Source organism: Talpa europaea (assembly GCF_964194135.1).
Source record: "Talpa europaea genome assembly, chromosome: 8".
NCBI classification, from domain to species: Eukaryota; Metazoa; Chordata; class Mammalia; order Eulipotyphla; family Talpidae; genus Talpa; species Talpa europaea.
In genome coordinates this window covers 32,583,920-32,608,732 of record NC_140075.1, presented here as the reverse complement: position 1 = coordinate 32,608,732, position 24,813 = coordinate 32,583,920, and the positions used below count along the sequence as shown (strand labels likewise).

Here is a 24,813-nt window from a genome sequence, read left to right as displayed (position 1 = left end):
GAGGGGCATCTTTAACATAGTTTAGTACTTTGCAAGATGGTGATGGTAACATAGCCTCAAAGCATTAGGCAAACCTGTGGAGCCTGACTTCTCACCAGCCTTAGAAACCAAGGCTGGTTTCTAAGAAAATAACAGGAAGTCTGTAGTGCATTCTTGGAAATGAAGATAAATTCCCCCAAAAGCAGCTTCAGATGATAGAAATTCCATACTTGAACTTTAAAAGGAGTTGAGTCTAGAACAAAAGCAGTCTATGGAAATGACTCGAGTGTGACATTCTGAAACTCCAGCATGCTTCTTGCCTTTGGAGAGGAATTCCACAGGCTGGCCTGACTTGGAGTTCCTCCAAGGGGAATGTGGTCGTCAAGGTTCCAAAAGTTTGTTATCGAGAGGCAGTTCCATCTTAGAGAGGAGGAGCCGGACATACCTAACAGCACCCTAAGGGCACAGGTCCTGGGGGGGGGAGGGACGCCTGCATAATCTGGTTAATTCCAAGAATGTCTGTGATGGCTTCTGACATTTCCCTCTGTTTTTCAATTGGATGTTGTGTTTTCCTCTCAATCTACTTTTCTAAAAATGGTAGTCTTTTTTTTTTTTTGTACTTCAGATAGTTACACTGGTTTTAGTTTAGAATCTAGTATAATTTTAAATTGTAGTATTCCATTCTTAATCTCATTTGCTTCTTCATTGTCTCTTTTATTTTTTGAAAAATAACTTTAATCACTGACCCAAGGAATTGAAATTTTGAAGTTTCCTCTAGAGTTTGAGGAATCTGAACAGTATTTCTGTTACAGGGCAGGGAGAGGGACACCCCAGAACCCTCAAACCTGCCTGCTCTAAATAGGTTCTGCCATCCACCGCATTAAGACAGAACATGGTAAGACCTTTAATGGAAAGGAACTTTAATACAGTTAGTGTGCAATACAGAAAAGACAGAGAATATAGTTTCCAAATCAAGCGCCCAAAGTTAACCATCCCCTCATGGGTAAAAGTCCAGCCAAACAGGATTGGCCCAGAGTAAGGCCCAAAAGCCTGCCACAAGTCTAAAAAGCACCTTCTGGTGGGGACCCACAGAAAAGGGCCAGAAAAAGTCAGACAGGTCTGGGAGAAGAAGAGCGAAATCAAAATAAAAGCTGCCATTGTTATCCTCCCCATGCGCATCTGTTTCAACCAGTCCAGGACCAAAAAGCAAGTGCAGCTTCTTCACATGTCTCTCTGCTCCATGTGCCTCCTCCAGGTCTCCTCATTGCTCTCCATCCTGCTTCCTCCCTTCCTCAGTCTCCTCTCTGCTCAGCTCCACCCTGCCTTGGGCAGGAACCTTTTCCTAGGGTCCACTCTGTTGCATTTCCAGCACTCCTGTCATTTGAGCCAGGCAGGAATGACGCTGATGCTGGATCCTACCGCCTTAGGTTTCAGTAAGGATTTAGCAATGAGACTCATGGTTATCCATTGGGACTTACATTTCATTTGCTACCTCTGTGTTTATAATTAAATAAGGCTTCATTTGGAGTTTTAAGTATTACATAGTCACCTAGTACTATTGGGAATTTTTTAAAAAACAAACCTAATATAAATACACAGCATCAGTCCAAACACCTGCAGCTATTTTAGTTGCAGAGATAAAGGAAAATAGCTCTTGTCAAGAATCACTCTTGATTCACCAGCAAAATTGTTTGTTTGTTTTTTATCTGAGAGAGTAACTTTTTTTTTTTTAATGGTGTGTTTATCCATAACAAATTCCCTGAAGAACATCTCATTAATCTTTAACCTCAGGATTTGTGGAGGGTCCCAGGACATGAAACATTGTTACTTATTGGCAGCTGCCTGTTCCATCCTGGCCCGGACAGTCCAAAAAACTGCTTGATTCCTGGACTCAGACAGACACCTTGCACCACTGTGCTGCACCCAGCATCCCCAGGGCAGTGGGAAGAGAGAGGCTTGATGCAGAAAAGTACATATGTAGGTTGAGCAAGATACAATGCCAGTATTCATCTTTTACCTGTAAAAATGGTAATTTTATTAGGATCCCATCTAAGTGGTTACCGTGGACTTAATTTATACTAGATGTGGCGTTAAATTCTTCCTGGGCAGTGGAAGGTTAGATCGGTCATTTATGGTAGGACCAGGTGATAATTATCAAAGTTCGTGGAAAGAGGTGATTTGAAACATACCCTCTGCATCGCAAGCGTAGGTTTATTTGAAGCTAATGGGAAACCCAGGGTCCTTGGGCTCGTAGAATTGCTCAGAAACCTGCACAGTCTCCCAAGGTGAGGGAGCAAGGGCAACAGCCCAATCTTCACCTCCTGGTAGCCGCCGCTTCACCTGCCCCAGGAGGTAGAAAGCAGGTGGCACAGGGGAGCCTCCTTGGTGGGAGTTCCAGGGACTCCACACGCCGCTCCTCTGTTTAGATGTTGCCCTCCTTGTGAGCTCCACCCAGTGGCAGTTCAAGTGCAGGAAATGGTAGCAACAGCTTGGGGGACAAGCACCTGGGTGCTGCCCTGAGGGGTTAGCACCCCAGCTCCCTCACTTACCTGCCATGTAACTTAGCAAGTTGTGGGGCTGAGCCCTCTGTCTCGTCCTTTGTAAAATGGCAGCACACAGCCCCCCGCTGAGGCTGTGGCCACGATTCAAATAGTTCATGTGTGTGGAGATGCCCCATACCGTAGCTCGTCACTCCGTGCTCCTGCTCCTATGTTATTTTTATTAGCTATCTGTAAAGGGCAGGAACTGGCCACAGTGCAGGTTTTCTGATCCCATGCAGACCGGGTAAAGGAGGAGTCAGAGTCCTCAGTAGTTTTGCAGGTTTTTTATTTGGGGTTCACCAGGCATATGGCAGGCAGGGGTGCTGGCTGGGGGGCTGGGAGGTTGGCAGGCCTCCCAGCCCCCCAGCAAGTCTTCACTCTATCTGGACTCTCTGGCATTCGTTCTGCTGCTTCTTGGCTTCTGCTTCGGCTTCTACTGCTGCTACTGCGGCTGCTGCTACTGGTGCTGCTGCTATTGCTGCTGGTGTTCCCCCGTGACACCGCCCTTAAAAAGCACAGTCTTAGCTCAGCTGAATCCCATCTACCGATGGCCACACCCTACTCCAGGTGCCCGCCATCAGGCATGCATTCAGGACAAGGATCCATCATCTATCCTGATGGCGGAAGGGCAGAAAAGCCTGATATTTTCTTTACCCTACACTATCCCTGCATTGTTTGGAAATGAAAAGCACTAGGAAGGAACTGCCTGATTGTTCTAAAATGCCCATCATTGAATGGGAATGTTAGTGTTTGGGGGCAACCTCAGCACCCTCTCACTCACCTCTCTTTTATTATGCAGAATGACACCCCCCAGTTTTCCTGAGACCTTGTGGTATGGACCACCCTTTCCCCACCACCGTGTTCTACCCCTGAGCCTTCCTTGCTTATGGGGGCGACATGGAATGGGGGTCTAGTATAGGGCTTGATGCCCTTCTCCCCTCCTTTCATCAGAAATAAAAGGTAGTAGGTCAGCTCTAGGTGAGGAGACGCTTCCCAAAAGCTAATGTGAGGCTCCTGGGCTTCACCAGCGCAGGTCTTGGTACTTCACGTGGCGTGTAGAAGCAAGTGTGTCCCGCCCTCGGGGGGAGCAGGATACCCGTCCTGGGACAGCAGACACACTAGTACATGGGAAGACCTGACCCCAGACTGACTGCCATATACCCAATAAAAAAACCTAGCTCTTCACCCTCCTCTCTTCCAGCGTAAGTTAAGTGCAGCAGCAGCATCCTAGGGTATTTTTTCTGATTGCAGTATAACTGTAAGTACGTGTGGTTCTAACTGGAGCATGAGCTGTGCCCCCACTTGGGGCCAGAAACTGACTGTGCTCTGTTGCTCACCTCCCAACACCCCCCAGCACACTTTCTGTCAGCAAGTACAGCCCAGCTTTGCACACACAGCCCCGCCCACCCTGTTTTGGGGTGCCCCTGGAGAATTCCCCACTCCCTCCTCTCCCTCCCACTCCCGTGCTCCTCCACCAGCCTCCTCCTCTCCCTCTTGGCCTCCTGCTCGCCCCTTCTCTTTTTGCAGCTGCCCTGGCCCCTGGCCTGCTCCTTGTCTGTTGTGTGGTAACATCCCACATCTTGTCCTGTGTCTCTCTCTGCACAGAGGGAGTGAACAGACAACTCCTACATTTTGAATCCTTCTGTGAACTTCACACTGGAATCCAGGGGTTTTGTGTTTTGGAATAATTGCTATTGAGTGTAACTTTGTGTTTGTGAGGAAAGGTTAGCCTCTCAGAGGAATACTTAATGTAAAATAGTTTCACATTTGTACAATTTTTCAATATTGCCAAATGTCTCAAGCCATCTGGTAAAAAGGATGGGGCCTGATGAGACAGAATCACTACTGACATGAGCCCCAGAGGGCCTTGGAACTCTGTCCCTACCCCAAGTCTAGAGAATGGAATGTGCGATTTTCCCTCAGGCACTTGCGTAGAATGCCTAGTGACCCTCCTGTGCTCGTAGACCTACTCTCTTGAGTGTTGGGGAGTGGAGGGGGTTTATTTAAAGTGAGGGGCAGGAGAAAATTAAAAAATGAGGGGCTTTTCTTTTTTTTTTTTTATAGAGGCATGTTTTATTTATTTATTTGTTTGTTTGTGTTGTTTATACAAGCACTGGGTACAGTCAGAAGCGCGAGAGGGTGAGAGAATTCACCAGAGCCAGAGCGGGGAGCAGAGCAGGCAGAAGGACCCAAGTACACTGCTGAGGGGAGCAGCGGGCGGCAGGAGAGGTCTGCGCGCCATGTGGGACCCTCCTCCAGTGGCCGGGGAGCAGCCGGGGATCGAACCGGCGCCGCAGAGGCCGCCGGCAGCTTCGCAACCCAGCGCTCAACCGCTGTGCCACCGGGGAGGCGAGGGGCTTTTCTTATATTAGCTTGACCATGTATTTTTAACATTATGAGGTATTTAAATTTGGGGGTTGTGTCTACTCACCTGACATCAGAAATCCCAGTCGTGGTCAGTGGCATGACCTAGAGACGTCATCACTACTTGGTACTCCCAGCTTTTCCAGCTGCAAAATGACCATGCTATTTCTTTTCTTGCATCTCCCTGGGCTGACTTGAAAATTTAGGAGTGTAAAGCACTCGTAAAGCACCTTCAAAGAAAGTTACTTTGAAATGTTGAAATTGCGCCTTTTGCTCGGGGGCTGCCCACTGCTGCCCCTGGGGCCACATGTGGCTGTGAAGGCCCCGGCACGCCTCCCCGTCCTGCATTCCGAGCATTCTTGCTTTCTGAGTAATCCCCACCAGTCCCACTGAATGGAAGAAGTGAGTTTTCACCAAGCATTCTGAAGCTCTGCCTGCGTAGATACAGAAGTTGGCCATTTACAATACAGGAAAAGGAGAGCCATTATTTTTTCCACCTTGAGACATACACAGGGCCTAACAGAGCTCCACCTCAGCTCTGATCCTGGGTGGAAGTCACAAAGTATCTCCTTCTGCTACTCTAGAGTGACACGGTGTTCCAGATAAAACAGTCCATCATCCTTCCCTGAGGTGTTGAGGGGGTGAGGAGGGACTTTCCAGATGCACATAACAACATACTAGCAAAGTCTTGGGGGATGGAGGGGGGCAAATGAGAAGGCATCAAGCAAGTAATAGAAAAGGCAGAAGACTTGGAAAAGCTCAGCCCTGCTCCTTTGTCTGCTCTTAGGGCACCCCTAAGACACTGAAGCACCTGGAAGATTTGTAGTATTGCCCACAGTGCTTGCTCCAACCTGGACCTGAGGCCATAACAGGCCCCAGGCTGGATGCTGAGTCCCTGGAGCATCAGACAGTAAAACCAGGTCCCGGTACCTCCGCTGTCATACTAGGGATTAGGCAGGAGCTGGATACTCCAGCCCAGTGAGGCAGTCACCCCAAAAGAGGCATAAGATCCCCTGGGAGGAGAAACCTAAGCTGCTTGGCCCAGGAATAGCATGGAGGAGAGGCAGGTGACATTGATGGGCTTTGGAGTCAACCCGGCCTGGGTTAAGGCCCAGCTTTAACCTCTCTCAGGCTAACCTTCCTTATGAGATTACTTTGAGGAACAAATGGAATGATGTTTGTAAAATACCTAAGTGCTCGTTACATGTTAGCTGACAGTAAGTAGCTGGCGGCAGGTAACTGCAGGTGCCAGGGCATCATCCATAGACCAGTATCCAGTGTCCACAGCACCAGTGGAGGAGCTGTCAGGCTCATTCCATGAGCGCCCAATGTTACAGGCATGTCGTAGCAGAGTCACGGCACTCCTTAGAGCACTCTGGGGTGTGCTGCTTCTGATCCTCCTTTGATCTGTTCCTTCCAGGTTCATGTGCTCGCAGCTGCCCAACCAGGTCCTGAAGAGTATCAGCATCATCGACAGCCCCGGCATCCTGTCTGGGGAGAAGCAGCGCATCAGCCGAGGTCAGTTCCCACCCCGCCTCCACCTGACTGAGGCTCTTCTTGATGATCACAGAAGGTTTCTGTCCCTCTCTACTTCTCTCCTTCCGCCTGGACCTACCCTGTGCCCCCTGGCAGCTCCAAGGTCCTGAGCTTAAGTTGCTCCAAGAAACAATCCAAGGTCATAACACCAGAGGTGCTGCCATTTCAACTGGGAAACTTTCTGTAGTCTTGGCCATAACCTTTTCATCCTTTTAATCACTGTCATCTGCTACCTGTACCCACCTCAGATCAATGTTCAGAGGTTAGGAGGGGGCATATCACCTGCCAGCCATTCACTTAGGGACACATGATAAAAGTACAGGGGGCGCACTGGTCAGCCAGGGAGAGAAGCCCTCTCAGCTGCACTTCCTCCTCCACATCGCTCCCCCGGCCACTTCTACAGCATCCTTTTAGGTAGCAAGCCTTTGTTGGCATCAAGTTGGCACCAGACCCTGAACTGCACTCTGGGGATGCAGCAAAAACACGTGCAGTTTCTGCACTGGAGGAACTAACATTCTAGTCAGGAAAAGAGGCATTAATCAAGTCGTCAGAGAAATAAATGGAAAATGAGAGTTGGGATACTCGCCCAGACACTCAGGCCTTATGACATGGGACTGTAAAGGGACCCAGCCTGGCCTTGCAGGGTGTGAAAGGCTCCTCAGAGGAAACACTTGAGCCAGTATCAGGGGGTTAAGTAGGAATTACCTGAGCTCGGGTGAGGAAAGAGGGACTGTAAGGCGTTTCAAGGAGATCTACAGAGAATAGAAAATGTTTGTAAAGAAGAGACACATCTGGATGTCTTCAACCTTCAGAAAACAAAGCTGAGGCAGTAACTGTTTCCAGAACCCCTTTGTGGGTAAACGGATGCGCCTGCTGTCTCACCCTCCTTCCTGGAGAAAGGGGCCATTGGTGCAGACCAGAGGACATAGTTCACTTAGAGAGAGGACATTCCTGACCGGGAGGGCATTAGGATGGAGTCCGGTGTTGACAGAGAAGGTCAAGTTCCCCTCACCCTGGCCCGTGAGGGAGTTCTGCATGGCTTTGCTAGGAGGAAGACAATGAAACTGTGAATTGCTGTCAGTTCTCCCTGATAACCCTTTATAACCCCTTGAAAGGCAAGTAAGAAGTAAGTCAAGAAGTTCTGGCGTGTCATTGAACAGTGACCTGGCTGCCGTCATGGCCATGGGTTCTGGCCAGACTGCCCTCCCCCAGCGCTCCTGAAGTAGAAGTCTAGTTACTCAGGCCATCGGGACATGAGCATGCACTCCAGAGCAGGAAGCCCATGACAGGGATAAAGATGTGGCCTCCTTTCTCAAGGCATTTCAGAGATTCAGACTTAGCAGCCTCTGGGGACTCATGGGTGCTTAGGTCTGCCTTGCTGTGTTTTCTTCCCCCATTCCATCAGAGACTCAGTGAGCCATTAGGCCGCCCCCCAGGCTTCCATGGATATTGCAGTTCTAGAAAAGGGCAGATTAATACTATTCTTTGCTCATAATTATCTTTGTTGGTTTTATTTTTCACTATAAAATTAATAAAAATGTTTGTTATAAAGGATTCACACGGTAAATAAGGTATAAAAATCTCTGTCACAAATAACATTTATCAGTGGTTTTCTCGACTCTCAAAAAGTCTCCCTAGGCTTTGTCTTATACACATACAGATATACCATTTTTAATAGAAATGGAATGAGATTTTTCATCATGACAGTTGACCACAAGTGTCCTGTCATTCATTTTAGCAACTGTGTGGGTTCTATCAAAGGGACATAATGTGGTTTAAGTAACTTGTGGATACTGTGCTTGTTAGTAATTACTCACTCTGCAAATACAGATGGACATCTTTGTGCCTTAGTGCCAGCAGACTTCTCCTTTTTTTAAGGTTTATTTATTTATTTATGCATACAAGAGCTGGGGTGCAGGCCAGAGGTACGGGGGGCAGTGGAGGGGTGAGAGGATTCACCAGAGACAGACTGGGGAGCAGAACAGGCGGATAGTAGACTTTTTTTACAGTCAGTTTGGAGCCATTAATTTGGTGTTATAAAAGTTGGTCTGCATGTAAAATATTTTGTTATAAAAGGAAAGTAAAGCAAACGCATGTTCCACAGCGTTTTCTAGCTACTCCTCTTTCTCTGCTTCTACATCAGACCAAAGTGTGTAAGATATATGTGGTTGATAACAAGTCTTTATTTTTCCTTCAGAATCTTAAGACATCTAGATTTAGCTTCAACCTTACTCACTTCTTTTTCCTTGGGAGGCCTTTGGCCAATTCTAGTCATCCATTGGTCAGAGTTTCTCCTTTGCTTTGTAATTACAGGTTTCTTTCAAACTGCAGCTCCTTTGCAGCAGGATACCTTGGCATAAGCTTTCAAGGTGCTTTGAAGATCAGTTCCTTTTAACACTTTATAATAATGTGACTCACATCCTGGTCTGACTTAGCATGGCATATGTTACTCACATCCTATGCACAGAAATAGCGCATATGATCCCAACTAGTGGGCTGGGCCCTGCCTTCTTGACAGACAGAGCAGCTGGTGGGGAAGGACGGAGAACCATGGCCATGGATCCTGAGCTTGGGTACCATCCAGTCTTTGGGGCACAGTTTGTGGTTGGAGTCACTCAGCAGAGAGACTCAACACATCACCACCTAAGAATGTACATTAAAGCTGCTTCGACTTAAACTGCTCCATTCCCACATGTGCTCATATCTACCTCATCCCTTCATTGTGGGAATCACAGCACCACCTTCACCAGTGATTTATGTCAACATTGGATGATGTCGTAGATACAGATGTGGCCCCCAAAGAATGCTGGAAACATCTGCCATTGACTTTGTTAGTGGGGCTTTGCCTTCTTTACACGTATCTTGTCTTCTCCTCATGCCTGATGCTGTTGATGGATTAGCCCTCCATTGGCACGGTCTCATTAAGCAGGTCCCTCTTAAACATTTAGTCTCCCACAAGTTTGTGTCCACCATAGCAGCCTGAGCGCAGCTGCCATTTACTGAGCACTGCTGCCTTCACCGTGCTGATCCTTCAGAGTTTCTTCTTCAGTGAAACCTGCACATGATCACTCGCACACTGACGCTTAGCCCTGGCCAACAAAACCTCCTTTGCCTGCATTTCCCCAGGAGAGTAGAGCCTTCCAGGCATCATGGGAATTCTTGCCTAACATCTAGGAAATGGAAAGAGCAGGAACTTAACAAGGTGCTACTTCTAGAGAGCAGGCTCAGAGGGCAAGTGCTTCAGGCAGTCGCCGAGGGCTGAACCTGCCCTGTGGCCCAGTCCACCCTCCAGCCTGCAGGACTGGACAGCCCTGTCTGAGAGCATTCTGGAGAGAGGTGTAGCTGCAGGAGTGAGTGGTGAGTGTGTGGTGACTGCTGCTGAGCTCCAGGAAGGCCCATTGATTGTGCCACACCCAGAGTTCTCCCCATCAGCATTGGACAAGGCAGATGGCAGACTGCTTTGCTGGGGATCTAAAGGAAAGAGGACACTGAGCTGGAGGGCTGGCCTCATATTGCCATGGGCAGCGCTCTGCTCCTGGGGCATTGCTCAGATGTCCCAGAGCTCTGGGGACTAGCTGACCTAGGACGGTGTGTCTCCAGGAAGGAATCCTGGTGGCTTCGTGGGGAAAGCAAAAATGGGGACTCAGAAGCTGAGGTTCAGTTACATGCCTCACCCCCTCTGTGGCCCATTCTTCCTTGTTGGTTCTTCTCTCTCCTGACATCGTAAGTCTGCCTCCTTTTTCCCTGTGCTGAGCGGAGGGGACCGCTGTGATTCTAGGAAGGACATGGGCATTTTGCAATCATTGCTCTTCTAGGCCAGAATGGTCTGGTGATGAGAAAAAACACTGGACATTTCTGCATGGTAGTTCCCATTTTGTGGTATTAGGTTTGAGGAAAACCCACTCTTAAGTTAGAAGTGACCATCACCAATTAGAATGTGTTTTAACACAGCCTTTTCATCAGTGAACTGCTAACACTGACTCTTGACATCAGGTCACTGTACCCCTTGGCCCCCTACTCTGTGTTTCAGAGTAAAACAAGAATGCATAGTCAGCATTTGGGGAAGCGATGTTTTCTAAATCTGTTTGGGAGTACTGTAAATAAAACCCACCGGGATAATTGATTTTGGAGCAATTTTTAGTATACTACTTCATATGGAAACTTTTACCCTTCAAACGTTCCTTAGTTTAATTTGCTTAAGAAAATCTTTAGGAACAAAAGATTGAGCTTGGTTATTAAATTGTAGCTTTCTTGCCTGCCATGAAGAATTCCCATCAAGTAGGGATAAAATGTTGAAATTTTTTTTATATATATATTCTCATCAAGTACTACCTAATAGCTACCCAAAGCTCCCACACACTTTTTGAGATTCTCTTCAAATTAAGAGATTAATATTTTTTTAATTTATTTTCTTGAAGTGGGTGGGTCAGATCTGACATGGGACACTCTTGAGAACATCTTTTACCTCGATAATGGCATCCAGATTTTCCACCACAATGAGAAAAGAGGTCGCATTTATCTGCACATCCTTATTTGGCTTCTGAACTGTTTGCTTCCTAAAATATTGTTTATTTCATGCTGAACCTAAACATCATCTAGGGTTTATTTCTGGACTTGGCAGGGACACCAGTGCATTCCCCAGCTACACGGTGCAAACCTCTGGGCTCTGGGTTTATAATGTCCCTGTCCGAAAAGGAGAACACTTTGAAAAATTACAATGCGGTAACTGATGTACTCACCCATTCACCTAGCACATAAACCTTGGAAAGGTTTTGTCTTAGTAAGTAATTATTTCCATGGTTTCAAAGAGTATGAGGTTTTGTGTAACTTTTAGCAGACTTGGCTTTAGTAATAAAAATAGTACCAATTCTCTCTTTTAAAATTTTTAATAACTAGAAGAAAAAAAAAAAACACTTTTGATCTGAATCTTCCAATACTCTACCTATTCTCCCAGGACCAATAGCTGTCAAATGGAAATGCGAGAACATCTTCTGCTGATGACAAGCCCTTCTCTCTGTAAGCTTTTTGCATTGTAAGTCAATGAATAGAATTGAGAAGACTGAAAAATGAAAGGGCAGAAAATTTCCTGTCAGTGAAAGCAATAAACAATGGTAATACGTGAAACAGAAAGGCTCCAACTGCACTTCAAATAGCATAAGGACAGTGTTCAAAATAATTGCTCAGTGTTCTAACATTTACGTACAGACCTTAGGTTCTCCTGATGTTGACAAGTTCTCAAGAATAAAAACAGCATCTGAATACTGGCAGGTAAATGGAAATAACCTGTTCCAGGGGTCTGCCCACACAGCTCAGGCCCCCAAACGTGATACAATGGAAGAATTGGCAGCCCTGGGGAAAAGGGCCTGGGAATTCAACCTGTCATCATTAAAGGTGCAGAAAAAATAGAGGAGGCCTAGACAGACCCTAATTAGGGAAGTACAGGCACATTTACTTGACAAGTTTTTTGAACTTTAAAGACAAAAGACCGGATTTTGAAGGCTGCCTAAGAAAGGGAGAGAACTTTAGAGATGTCCAGATAAGACTGGCTTCCCCTCGCCGGCTTTGGGAAGGAGAAGGCCTGGAGAGGAAAACACACATGTACACAAAGCAATGAGTCTTTTCCCCTAAAAGAACAGGAGGGCGTGGAGCAAGCCTGTAACCAGGCTCTGCAGCAGCAAAGACCATTCTAACAACCCCAGGAGGCCCAGGGCCGAGGAGAAATAAGAGGCCAACAGCCCCAGGCAGACCTTAGGGTAGTCCTCACCTCCAGGGTGTAGGTGTGAGCACTGAACTGCAGGTAGCTTCTGAGAGGGGCCTTTTAATGCCTGGAAGCAAGGAAGTTCAGGCCTTTACTACTACATATTTCTATATGTAGTTTATATATAAATATATAAACATATATATAAACAGATAAGCCATCAAGTCAATGAGAAGGGGTCAATATATACATATGTAAGTATTTATATGGAGAGAAAGGAATATAAATAATAGAAGGAAATAATAAATATAAAGGGGAGTGAGGCAGCGCTGTTCCCCCCAGCCCCTTCATTCCGCTCACCACCCAATTCCAAATACAGCTCTGGACTCCCCCAGCTTTCCAGCAGCACTGTACACTGTAGTCACCTGAGTTCACCCAACATTAGGACCTTACTCTAGGTGCTGTTACCATCCCTGACTCCCCATCCTGTGACTGGCTCAGGGTTTCTTGATTTATTTTGTTTTGTTCACGCTCACTTAATGACTTTCCCTCTCTGCCATGGCTACTCCAAGCTTGGAGGCATCCCCAGGTTTCATCAGCCTGCCCTTGTTCTTTCACCCTTGGATCCAAAAGTCCAGCAGTCAGGGCCCAAACAGACTCTCAAGGCACACGAGTAGAGACTGAGGCAAGGTTGGCAGCACTCTGTGAAGGATCAGGGTCAGGTGAGGTGTATTGATTTCCTCTGTGCTAGTGTCAGCTGGGAACTGGCATGTCAAGATGAACAAGGTACTGCCCATGCCCAGGAGTTGCTACAGCCAGCCTAGTGTGGTCACACAGCCAGTCATTGAAACACCAAATTGTTCCAGAAGAAAGAGGTCACCTAAACAGATTATTATTCGGTCATCAAACACTAGGCAAAAAGATGACGTGGTTCCTGGTCTTAACAGAATTTACTTCCTAATAGGAGATTCAGACAAAAAAGCAAGTAAACAAATGAATTAAGTCGTTGTAAATAGTAATAAGTAACACAAAAGAAAGAGTTAAGACATTGAGTTTAATGAGAAGGGGTGAGGTGGGACAGCCACACACTCAGAAGGCTCAAGGTGCTGGCCTTGCCCAGGATAAAACTTCAATAAATGTTAGCTGTTATTCCTTGCACCATCTCATTGTATTGTTGTTGAAGGCCAAGAAGTTTTCAAAGACTGAGTTTTATCTTCTGTTTATATTGAGTTTGTGCTTCTTCAACAGTATTATGTTGAGAAGAGAAGAGAAATATGAGTTATTTGAAACATAGGATTTGTTGTTTACGGCTGAATAAGTGGAGAGTGTTTCTACCTTTTTATCACGTATCTTGGTAATTTTATTGAAGATTAGCTTTTAAATTTTGAAGTCATGTCTCTAGAGGTAGGAAAAAACACACTAGATCATCCTGTTTAAAAATATTTGATGGAGAAAGAATTTTTTAAAAAAACAGATATTGTGTGTGTGTGTGAGAGAGAGATATCTTTTGGGCAACCCTGTATTTTAGAAGTATATAAAAAAAACTAAGGGAAATATTAGGAGTATGCTAGTGACTACTCATTTAACACACGCTTAACTTATACTGATTACCTGCCAGGGGCCAAGCACTGTCCTGGAGGCCTGAATTTAAAAAGAGCAAGACACAGGCCCTGGTCAGCATGCTCCCATTCAGGTGAAGTGGATGGGGCTTCAGATAAGCCACTCTGCCCCTGTGTCTTAGGAGTTCTAATCAAGAAGTACAGTGGGTAGGGAAGCCCAGGTCTGCTACGAGAGGGAGTGCCTCTTCTCTTGAGATCTCAAGAGAAAGATCTCTCTCTTGCTCTGATTCAGTGGTTTTTAGTCTACTCACAAAGTCCTACCACCATTACCACAGTCAATTTTAGAACATTTTTGTCACCTTATTAGTAATCACTTCCCATTTTCCCTCTCACCCCACCCAGACCCTGAACAACCACTAATCTACTTTCTGTCTCTATGAATTTGCCTGTTCTGGATATTTCATATAAATGGAATCATCCTTCCATTCGTGTAGCCTTCAGGGTCCATTTTCGTTCAGTTAGCATATTTGCAAGGCTCATTCATGTGGCGTATATATTGTATTGTTCCTTTTTTTTTTTTTTTAAAGATTTATTTATTTTATACAAGGACTGGGGTACAGACCAGAAATGCAGGAGGGTGAGTGGATTCATCAGAGACAAAGCGGGGAACAGAACAGGCAGACCACCGAAATATATTTCTGAGGGGAGCAGCAGGCAAGACAGGAGAGGTCTGCTGCGCCATGGTTATCTCCCTGGCCAGCTGGGAATCGAACCCACACTGCAGAGGCTACAGACAGCTTCATAGCACTGTGCTCAACCCACTGTGCCACCAGAGAGGCCCTGTATTGTTACTTTTATGGGTGAATAGTACTCCCATTGATGGCTAGCCCACATTTCCTTTCTCAACTCTTGGGTTGTTTCCACCTTTTTTTGGCTATTTTGACTAATGCTGCTATGAACATGCATGTACAAATGTATCTGAAACCATCTATTTTCCTTTTTTTTTTTTTTTTTTTGATAAATACAAATGAATTTCTGGGCTATGTGGCAACTCAATATTTAACATTTTGAGGAACTGCCAGACTGTTTTTCAAGTGGCTGCACCATTTTATACTCCTGCCAGCAGTTCCTCAACACTTGTTATAATATAAGTAATACATTTTGACTAGAGCTATCCTAGTAGCTGTGAAGTGGTATTTGTTGTGGTTTTGGTTTTGATTTGCATTTCTCTAGTGGCTAATGGTGTTGAGCGCCTTTTTACATGCACTGCGTATCTTCTTCAGAGAATATCTATGCAGATCCTTTGCCCATTATTTTAAAATTAGGTTGTCTATGTATTGTTGAGTTGCAGCAATATTTTACATATCCTATTTACTACTCAGATATATGATCTGCAAGTATTTTACCCCATTTTCTGAGCTGTCTTTTTACTTTCCTTATGGTATCGTCTAAAGCACAAAAATTTCTAACTTTAATGAAATTTAACTTATCTATTTTAATTTCTGTTACTTGTACTTTTGGCATATCTAAGCCTGTCCTCATGAAACCCAACCTCATGAAAATTCACTCATTTTTTTTCTTAGAACATTACGGTTTGTTGATCCATTTTAAGGTTGTTGGTCCATTTTAAGTTAATTTTTTGTATATGGTATGAGGTGGGGGGTTCAGCTTGTGCATGTGGATACACATGTTGAAAAGAAAAAAATATTCCCCCATTGCATTATCTTGGCACCCTTGTTAGAAATCAGTTAGCTAGGGCCTCCCCGGTGGCGCAGCGGTTGAGCACTGGGTTGCGAAGCTGCCCACAGCCTCTGCGGCGCCGGTTCGATCCCCGGCTGCTCCCTGGCCACCGGAGGAGGGTCCCACATGGCGCGCAGACCTCTCCTGCCGCCCGCTGCTCCCCTCAGCAGTGTACTTCGGTCCTTCTGCCTGCTCTGCTCCCTGCTCTGGCTCTGGTGAATTCTCTCACCCTCCCGCGCCTCTGACTGTACCCAGTGCTTGTATAAACAAAACAAACAAACAAACAAATAAATAAACATGCCTCTATAAAAATTAAAAAAAAAAAAAGAAATCAGTTAGCTATAGGAACCTCCCTGGTGGCAGAGGAAGTCTCAGTGCTATCACCACTGCAGCCTGAGTTCAATCCCTGGCCAGGGAGCTACTCCACATGGCGCAGCAGACCGCTCCTGTCTCACCTACTACTCCCCTCAGCAGTGTATTTCAGTAGATCCGCCTATTCTGTTCCCCATTCTGTCTATGGTGAATCCTCTTACTCCCTGTATCTCTGGCCTGCACCCCAGTTCTTCTTTGCATAAGTGAATAAATAAAAAGAAATCAATTAGCTACGGATATGAAGATTTGTTGCCAGATTCTCATTTCTCTTCATTGATCTATATGTCTGTTTTTATGTAGTGGCTCTTCTTGATCAAAGCCTCTGGATGAATGGGTAACTTCACCAGCTGGTGAGGCCATGGCCTTATAAGATGGAGTGAAGATAAAGTGAGATGGTGTGATGCTTTTATAACAGTGCCTGTCTGGTATATAGTCAAAGGCATAATAACCGCGGCCACCCTTACCATTGTTATTCTCTCCTAGGCGACAGGAAGTATGTGTGTGAGCTCTGGGCTCTTTGGGGAAATGCAAGTGTGTGTGACCAGAACATTGTCAGGTGCTGGGTGGGATACTAAGGGTATGCTGTGGGTGATGACATGGCAGAGAATTCTATGTAAGTCCCCATGCTCAGGCCATGAAGCTGTTTTTATATTTAGAGCTTGAGTTCAGTGACTTGTCTCTGAGCTGTTTAAATTTGGCAGCAAGAGCAACGTGTCCATCCCCAGGGGCTGGGCCGACCCCTGATCATTCCTTGGCAGATCCTGTTTTCTGACAAGGGCCGAGGTTGAGTTGTGAGGTCCTGGACATCACTCGCTTCTTGGGCCTCCAACAGGAAATCCTGCTTTCTTTTTGTTTGGGGGAAGTTTGCTGACAAACATATTCATAGCTCCTTTTCCGCCAGTGCCACGGGAAATTCCACACCACAAGTGTTGCTGCTTCTGCCCCCAATGTGAGCGCGTCATCACCATGATTCAGAGTGGCATCGCCAAGGCCTGGCAGCTATTTTTAGTTTTTGTTAATATTTTAAATGCATCCTTGATCATGAGGAATGACTGTTTTTCTAAACTTTAAATCTACCTAGACTTTTAAATGAAAAACAATTTTTTTTTTTGGTAGGGAGAATGGTTCTTCTCTTACTTTCCCATATAAAGCAGCTCATGATTATAAAACATTTCACAGGTACTGTTATTAACGAAAGATTTGCTCTTTACTCTTTTAAGTAATAATAATAACAGCCAATACAGATACAGTATATTGTTATATTGTTAGGTGCCTTCCATATATTAATTCATTTGCTCTTTACAAAAGCTCTTTGAGGTAGGAGCCATTATCCCATTTTAAAGGAGAGAAGACTTGAGGCACAAAGAGGTTAAGTGTTTCACCCAAAGCCCTAGAGCAAGTGTGTTAGCTAGTCTCAAAGAAGCCTCCTCTTCACACCACTGTGAGCCACACCTCCCAGGGTTTCATGCCCTGCTGTGGTCTCCTCCCCTTGAATCTGTGATGGCCATCTGATCTTTTGGCGAGTGGAATTCAGCAGAACTGCTGCTCCGTGACTTCCCACATCTAAGTTATGAGAAGCCCTGCAGGCCCCACCTGGATCTTTGGGTACAACTGCGAGAAGCCATCTGCTGCCTTAAAAGCCCAACTATCCTGGACCACCACACTGTGAGGAAAACCCCTGATAGTTCCGTGGAGAGGCCCGGAGGCCCAGGCAGCCTCCAGCTCTCCCAGCCAGCCCTGCTGAGGAGCCAGTGAAGAAGCCACTGGGGACCACCAGTTCAGGGAGCGTTCGGGGGACTCCTGCCACAGCTGCCGCCTGACTCTCACCTCGTGACACACCTCAAATGAGAACCGCGCAAATGGGCCCAGTCACCCACCCCTCGACCAGAGAAACTAAGTTATTGTTTAAGCCACTAAGTTTTCAGGTGACTGATAACCAAAGCAGCTAGTAAGTGGCTAAGCAGGATCACGCCAGACGCCTGTCCAGACCAGCTGCTGTGACCACAGTGAGAGACAAGGAAGCAAACTAGGGTAACACTCCTGCTACTCCTTTTCTCCCTCCCTCTCTCCCTCTCCCCCCCACACATAGACACACACACACAGAGACACACTCACACACTGAAAAGGCAGCACTAGGGAAGGATTTCAAGGGGGGCAAGTTTCCATGTAATCAACGCTTTTCCTCTACAAAGACCAAATCTCCTGGACTTTTTCCTGCAGCAGTTTTTTTTAAAGATTTATCCATTCATGCATACAAGAGCTAGGGTACAGGCCAAAGCTGGGGCAGGGTGGGGAGGGGGGTGAGAGGATTCACCAGAGACAGAGTGGGGAGCAGATCAGGCAGACTGACAGAAATATACTGCCAAGGGGAGCAGCCAACAAGACAGAGGTCTGTGCGCCACGTGGGTAGCTCCCTGCCTGGCTGGGAATCGAACTTGTGCTATGGATTGCTTCATAGTGCTGTGCTTAACCCTTGTGCCACGAGGGAGGCCCCTCCTGCAGCAATTTTTGATGGTAATCTTTGGCAAGACAGTACACACTGCCCTCCATTCTTATGCAAAGGACAGTGGGAAGGAGGTCTTCTCACATTGACTATGCCACACACCACCCTCCACCAGTGGCCTCCTGCTTTCTTTTCCTAAGCACCTGTTATATGTCAGGTACCCAGTGCTGTTATTTTAACAGCAGAAAGCTGGACCCTGCCTGTGCCTTCCTGGAGCGTCTGGAGTATATGATGGAGGAGGGAGGTGGATGCGCCAAAATACAAAACAGGTGCAGGTTGAAACAAAAACTCAAAAGGAACAGTTGCCTAGTCCCCAATATGGGGCGTCCCTACTTTAGACGGGACATAAAGGGTCTCTCTGGTTTTTAGGCTCAGGCATATAGATTGAACGGACTAGCCTGGCAGAGGGTTAGGGAAGGACATTACAGGGAGGACATTGCACTGGTGAAGGCCAGACGGGAGGCAAGACCTGGTGGGCTCTGGGAAGGTTTGCGGCTTGTGAATAGCCTGGAAGTTGTGGGCAGTAAGGTGAGAGGTGGGAGCTGTTGGCCTTAGAAAATCATGTAGGTTTTGTTCTGCAAGGAACAGGAAGCTATTGAAGGATTATCTTTTTTAACTTTCTCTTGATTACCCAGACTTATCATTATGACATCCGGGTGTCTGTGGGTCTGCTGCTCCGTTTCCCAGGGTTCGTGGTGGTTTGGTTTTCTCTTCCTTTGATTCCAGACTGCATTCTCAGGTCACCCTCTCCCCTCACTACCCCCTGCCCAGGGGCCCATGAGGCCATGAAGGGCTCCCTGAAGCCTGCTTCAATGATTTTGGTCTCATGGGAACTCTGTATGCGCCGCTGCCCGGTCTCAAGCAGACAAGTCAGGGAATCTGAGGTGGGACCCCTGAAGCTGCCGACCAGGGGTTTTGAGGCAGGAGTTCCCCACCTTTAGGAATCTGGGGTAGCACTTAGCTCTGCTCCCTTCTGTGCACTCTGCCACCCCCAAAGCAAGTGAAAGAAAAGATGATCACAAACTTGGAAAACCTGCTAAAATGGACGTGTCTCTTTTTCACTGTGTGACTGCTGCCCCCTCAGAGTTCAGGACAAAGGATATAAGTGAGGGGGAGTCTCTGGGTGGGGTGAGGCGCAGCCCAGCTCTGGACTGGGCTCTCTGACTAACCAGCATCCTCCCAGGAAAGGGCTATGAAAGAAAACAAAGGTAACTCTCCCCCACAGCGGTCACAGGGGACTGCTGTTGCTTCAGCCTCATGGGTATCTGGCGGTCCTGGCCTGCTGCTGTCCTCTGCCTGTGCCTTTACTCCATGTTGGAGCACCCCCAGACCCTTCTAGGCCTCTCTGAAAAGTAGAACTTTTTGAAACCTTTGAAGAAAAATACAGAAGGTACTTTAAAAAGATTTCTCATTTACATTTTCAAATGTTTAATAACTTTATTGCTGTAACAGGGACATTCTTGTTATACAGCCTCAGTCCCTGTTGTGGCAAAGCCCTCTCCCTCCTAATCACTGGCCACCAATGGCGGACTCCCAGACTGGAGGGTGGGAGTGATAGATTGTAAATGCAGACTTCTAGCCAGAAGAGGAGCAGAATCTTGCAGCGCAGCACAGGCCTGAGACATTTTCCCGTAGCGCTGATTCTTCTACTTACCAACTGGGTGGCTATTTGTTCCACCTCTGTGAGCTTCGGTTTCATCCTCTATAAAATGGGAGGAAAAAGTACTTTCCTGCCCAGGATTGGATCTTGTGAGGGTCTGAATAATCAGTGTAAATACTTTGGTGCTCCATAGATATTAGTGCTGAAGCTAGCATGGGGTGAGAAAAAGAAGAGACAGGCTCCCAAGATCCACAGTGTGGATGGAAGTCAGGCTTCGTCCCTTCGTCCCTTCATCCCTTGGTGGTCATTTGGAGCCAGTGGATGTAAAAATATACAGAAAATAGCAGTGATGTCAGATCATCAAGAGGTACATGAGGAGATATGGCAAATTCACTCTTGGCCCCAGGGAAGCTGACCTCCTGGCCCCCATTCTTCACTGTGGGACCCTATGAGCCTCAGTTCATACTTCGATAAAGTGATTGAATTCTCCCTCCCAGGGTTGCTTGACGATAAGGTGACATAACGTATGTAAACAATTTAACATAGTGTGGTGTGGAATACCTGGTGGGCGGTGGTCTTTGTTTTATTTCGGGGAACTGAAGTGATCCCAGAATACACTCATCAGGATCAAAGAGTAAGCTCCACCAAGTGCTCTGGAGCTTTCCAGGGGAGAGTGGGTGGTATCCCAGCCCTGGGACTAAGACAAGGACATTGTTCTTCCAGGGTCCCCCAAAAAAGAGGGGAACAGAAAGAGAAAGTATTTGGACTTGACTATTTAGGTGTGGAAAACCAGGAGAATGGAGGCCAGGGCTGAGGTTGGGGTCCCAGCTGAAGAGAATGACCCAGAAGGTGTTCTGTGGTGTTCTAGTCACTTTCCCAGTTCCTTTTGCCATAATCCACTTTCTTATATCAGGGGATATTTCTCACACATGCTGTGATGCAATTTCCTCAAGAAGCCTCCAGTTTGCCTGGATTCCTTCAGTCTCTCTCAGAGCCACCTGCTGTGTGGGTCCAGGGCACTATGCAAAGCACTAGTCAGTGTTTTGATCATTTCACCTTTCTCAAGTTCTCTCTGTTTTGTGTACGTGCTTGGGACAAAAACTTTGAGTTACAAAATGCTAGATAGTGAAGGGCGCCTGTCCCACCCACATCCCCATTCCTCTCCCAGAACAAACTCCGTCAGCAGCCTCAGCGTTCCTTCCAGAGTGGGAGGGTCCGCTGCGCCAAGAATTTTCCGCTTAGCAATAATTCTTGGAACATGACCATGTTGGGACTTTAGAGCTGTCTCCTTCTTATTCCATCATAGCACAGTCCCAGAATTAATAGCTGGCATCCTTTTGATGGATTACATTCAGGTTGTTTCTAATCATTTGCTATTATAAAAAGTGCCACGGTGAATATGGACTGTTTGCACATACAGCAAAGGTATATTTGCATAGAATGTGCTAATGAAACTATGAGATACACTCCCAGTAGTGGAATTGCTGATTCGAAAGGAACTGTGATCTTTTGGCTGGTGCCAGAATGCCCTCTCTAGAAGGTGTACCTGTTTCCCTTCTCACAGCAATACAGAAGTGCCTGCCCCCACATATCTTCCCAGTCTAGGGCAATACCAGTTTTCTTTATCTTTGCGTTCTCTGAGAGGTGCACGCCATCTCCTTCTGATTCCACTTACCATTTCTCATTGTTAGCTGGTTACGTGTGCTTATGGATCTTTTACAAAATATTTCCTTTCTGGAGGCATTTGACCATTGTGAAATACTACTGGTAACTACGTGGACTTTTACTTAGTAAAATAAGTAAGTCATTTTATTTTTTTTTAAGATTTATTTATTTATGCATACAAGAGCTGGGATACAGGCCAGAGATGCCGGGATCCACCAGATGAGAGGATCCACCAGAGACAGACTGGGGAACAGAACAGGCAGACTAACCAAAATACACTGCTGAGGGGAGCAGCGGGCGAGACAGGAGAGGTCTGCTGCGCCGTGTGGGTTGCTCCCTGGCGGGCCGGGGATCAAACTTGTGCTGAGGAGGCTTCAGATTGCTTCATAGTGCTGTGCTTAACCCGTTGTACCACCAGGGAGGCCCAAGTAAGTCATTTTAAAAAAATAAAGGAACCCAGTGTGGATTCACGTCATTCCTACTGACTTGGTCTGTCTTTCCATCTGTGACATAACCTGGAAATAACTATCTCTGAGTAACAGTTTGTCTTCAGGGCTGTGTTAGCTGATAACTGTCGCTGGGGCTGGGTTTCCCGCCTGGCTGTTGTCCACATGCTCGCAGAGCTCGCAGACAAAGCTGGGAATGTTTGAAAGGAGGACTAGGGCAGGGCAGGGGACAAGGGCGCAGAAATTGCTTTTAAGCCCTTCGCTGATCCCAAAGTTGTCATCCTCTTGGTTTAGCATTTCTTTTTAAAAAATTATGACTTGAAGACACATTGTCTTTTTGTCCTCCTGAACCGCCAAATGACAAGCAGCATTGTCAAGGTTGAAGTCTTGTTTGTAAATATTTGCCCTCATCACACTTGGGTGGAGTCTGTATTCCATTGGCATTTTGCCTCAAGAAAAACCAATACAAATACAAACTGACTGTCTGATTTATAGACATATTGTATGCCACATTCCTGCCTGAGGTACACAAGGCTCATTTGAAAAATGAGAGATGGGCTATTTCCATGTGCGTGACACTCCATTGCCAGGTCCTATTAATTTTGATATTAGAATGTAGAATCTGATGACCTCTTATGCATCTTTAAAAGTCTCAAATTCTGTGACTTTTCCTCTAATAATTTTTGCAGCCTAGTTGTTTAGAATTAGATGACAAGAAAGTTAAACTTGCAAGGCAGCTATCTACCCCCATGGAGACATGCAAGGACATTCAAATCAGTTCCAAATGCTGCAGCACATGAGTCTAGTGGAAGGAAAATAATAAAATGAACTTGTTGCCTGATAATTTTGTTAGAGTCACTCATCAAGTATTGCTGAAGCCACCCAAACAGGTTTACATTCTTATGCTGGTTCTAACTAATTGCTATCTATACTATGCAGACCCTGAGGGAAATTGATTTTCCCGAGAATTTGACTTTTTATTTCAGAAAATCCTTAGAAGTCAGAACTTCCATCTATAGCTGTAACTCAAGATCTAGAAAGAATTCTTATTGACCATCCCACCCATCTGATAGATGCAGCAACGGAGGCCCAGCACGGTGAAATGGCCGAGTCAGGCTCCAAGACTTGCAGGCTTTTCTTGGTAGATTTTCACCAACTTCTCTCTCCAGCAAAGAGCTGAAAATGCTGTGTCATTTTGCTGTCTTTATCCAGAGCTCAGTCCTCTTTAAATGGACCTGCTTCTTAACCTAATTTTTAATCTGATAGAAAATGAGATATGAAACCTGATTTTTCCCTTGACATGGTCACATGACCAGAAGCAGCGGCATTAATCAGGCTAAATATTCAAATAAAGCCATTCTCTGTCTCCCATCCCTGGGTGGTGTGACTCAGTGATGCATGGGGACTTTGGAGTATTGTGGCCCCATCTGTTCCATCATTATCTTCACAACATCTCTCTAGGAAGGAGATACAGGCTGTGAGGTTAGCTTATTTATTTTAGGAGGAAACAGACACAGGCAAAATAATTCACAGGGTCTTGGACTAAATTCCAAAGGGAGGACTGCGGCGAGGAGATAGAGGATAAACAATGCCAAGCCCATCCAAGGACAGATTCGGCCTTGGTTTTACTTAAGCTGTGGCATATTCAGTAGCCAAGCCCCCTCAGGCTGGGCGGTGAGGCAGGAACTCTGTAACTGCAGGAATTTTCCCAGCCGATGACATTCTCCCAAGAAGTGGCTACAGCCAAGGAATGCATGTCCCAGGTGAATGTGCTTTGAATCTCTACAAAAAAAAAAAAAAGCTTCTGCACAGATACGGAGGCTGCAGTGTGTCTGCTCTGGGTAGTCTTGTTGAATCTCCAGGTCAGGGTTTAGTACCAGCCGCTCCCCACATTCAGTAGGAGTCTGGGTGCCCCCATCCCCACCCAATAGCCTGTTCGGCTGAGAGGAAGAGTAAGGGGCCAGAGAAGAACAGAGGGGCAGAAAAGGCTGTAGGTGTGAAACGTCTGTGACTTACTTTCACACAGGCTGTACCCATTGTTCTGGCAAACAGATTGGGGGTGGCCTTCCCCCCTGGGGCTATGTAGTTGCCCTTGGAACTTCTTAAGGCGGTTATAGAAAATGCTAGAAAGGGCCTTCCTGGTGGTACAAGGGGTTAAGTCTCAGCACTGTGAAGCTATCACCAGCTGCTGTAGCACTAGTTCGATCCCTGACTAGGGAGCTGACCCACATGGCAGAGCAGACCTCTCCTGTCTCACCTGCCCCTCCCTCAGCAGTGTATTTCAGTAGATCTGCCTGTTCTGCTCCCCACTCAGTCTCTAGTGAATCCTCTCACCCCTGCCCCCATACCTCTGGCTTACACCCCAGCTCTTATATGCATTAATAAAATAAGTCTTTAATAAAAGAAAAAGAAAATGCTAGAAAGCCAGAACCTAGGTATAAACACCATTATAGAGTATAGGAACATCCTCATCAATAATATTGTCAGCCCAGTCTGGGGAACGTGATTTTCACAATGTGCTTATCTTTTTTCGTATGAAAATAGTGTATGTGTGTTGTAGAACACTTAGGAAACTACTGTTAAAAATCAGTAAAGAGAAACTAGAAATCACCTTGAGTCCTACCAGCCTAGTAACTTAGGGTCCAGTGCAGTGAATAAAAAGCACAGGCTTTGGGATTAGGATGCCTGGGCTCCCTTGATAAATAGCTCTGTGACTCTGGGTATGATAATAACCTCCCTGAAGCTCTGTATCCTCACCTGTGATAGGGACAGTCCCTGCCTGAGGATTATTGTGAAAATCACAGTTGGTTG

The 24,813-nt window shown here is 46.2% G+C and overlaps 1 protein-coding gene across 1 annotated transcript in view; it reads left to right on the top strand.

Annotated features, from left to right (window-relative positions):
* EHD4 (EH domain containing 4) overlaps window positions 1-24,813 on the top strand; it is a gene marked incomplete at both ends in the record, with an annotated part of 71,026 nt that overhangs the window by 19,279 nt on the left and 26,934 nt on the right. The window contains one exon of the mRNA XM_084240527.1: window positions 6,304-6,401. Within this exon, the coding sequence (XP_084096653.1) occupies window positions 6,304-6,401 (98 nt within the window). The remainder of the gene's footprint in view (window positions 1-6,303; window positions 6,402-24,813) is intronic.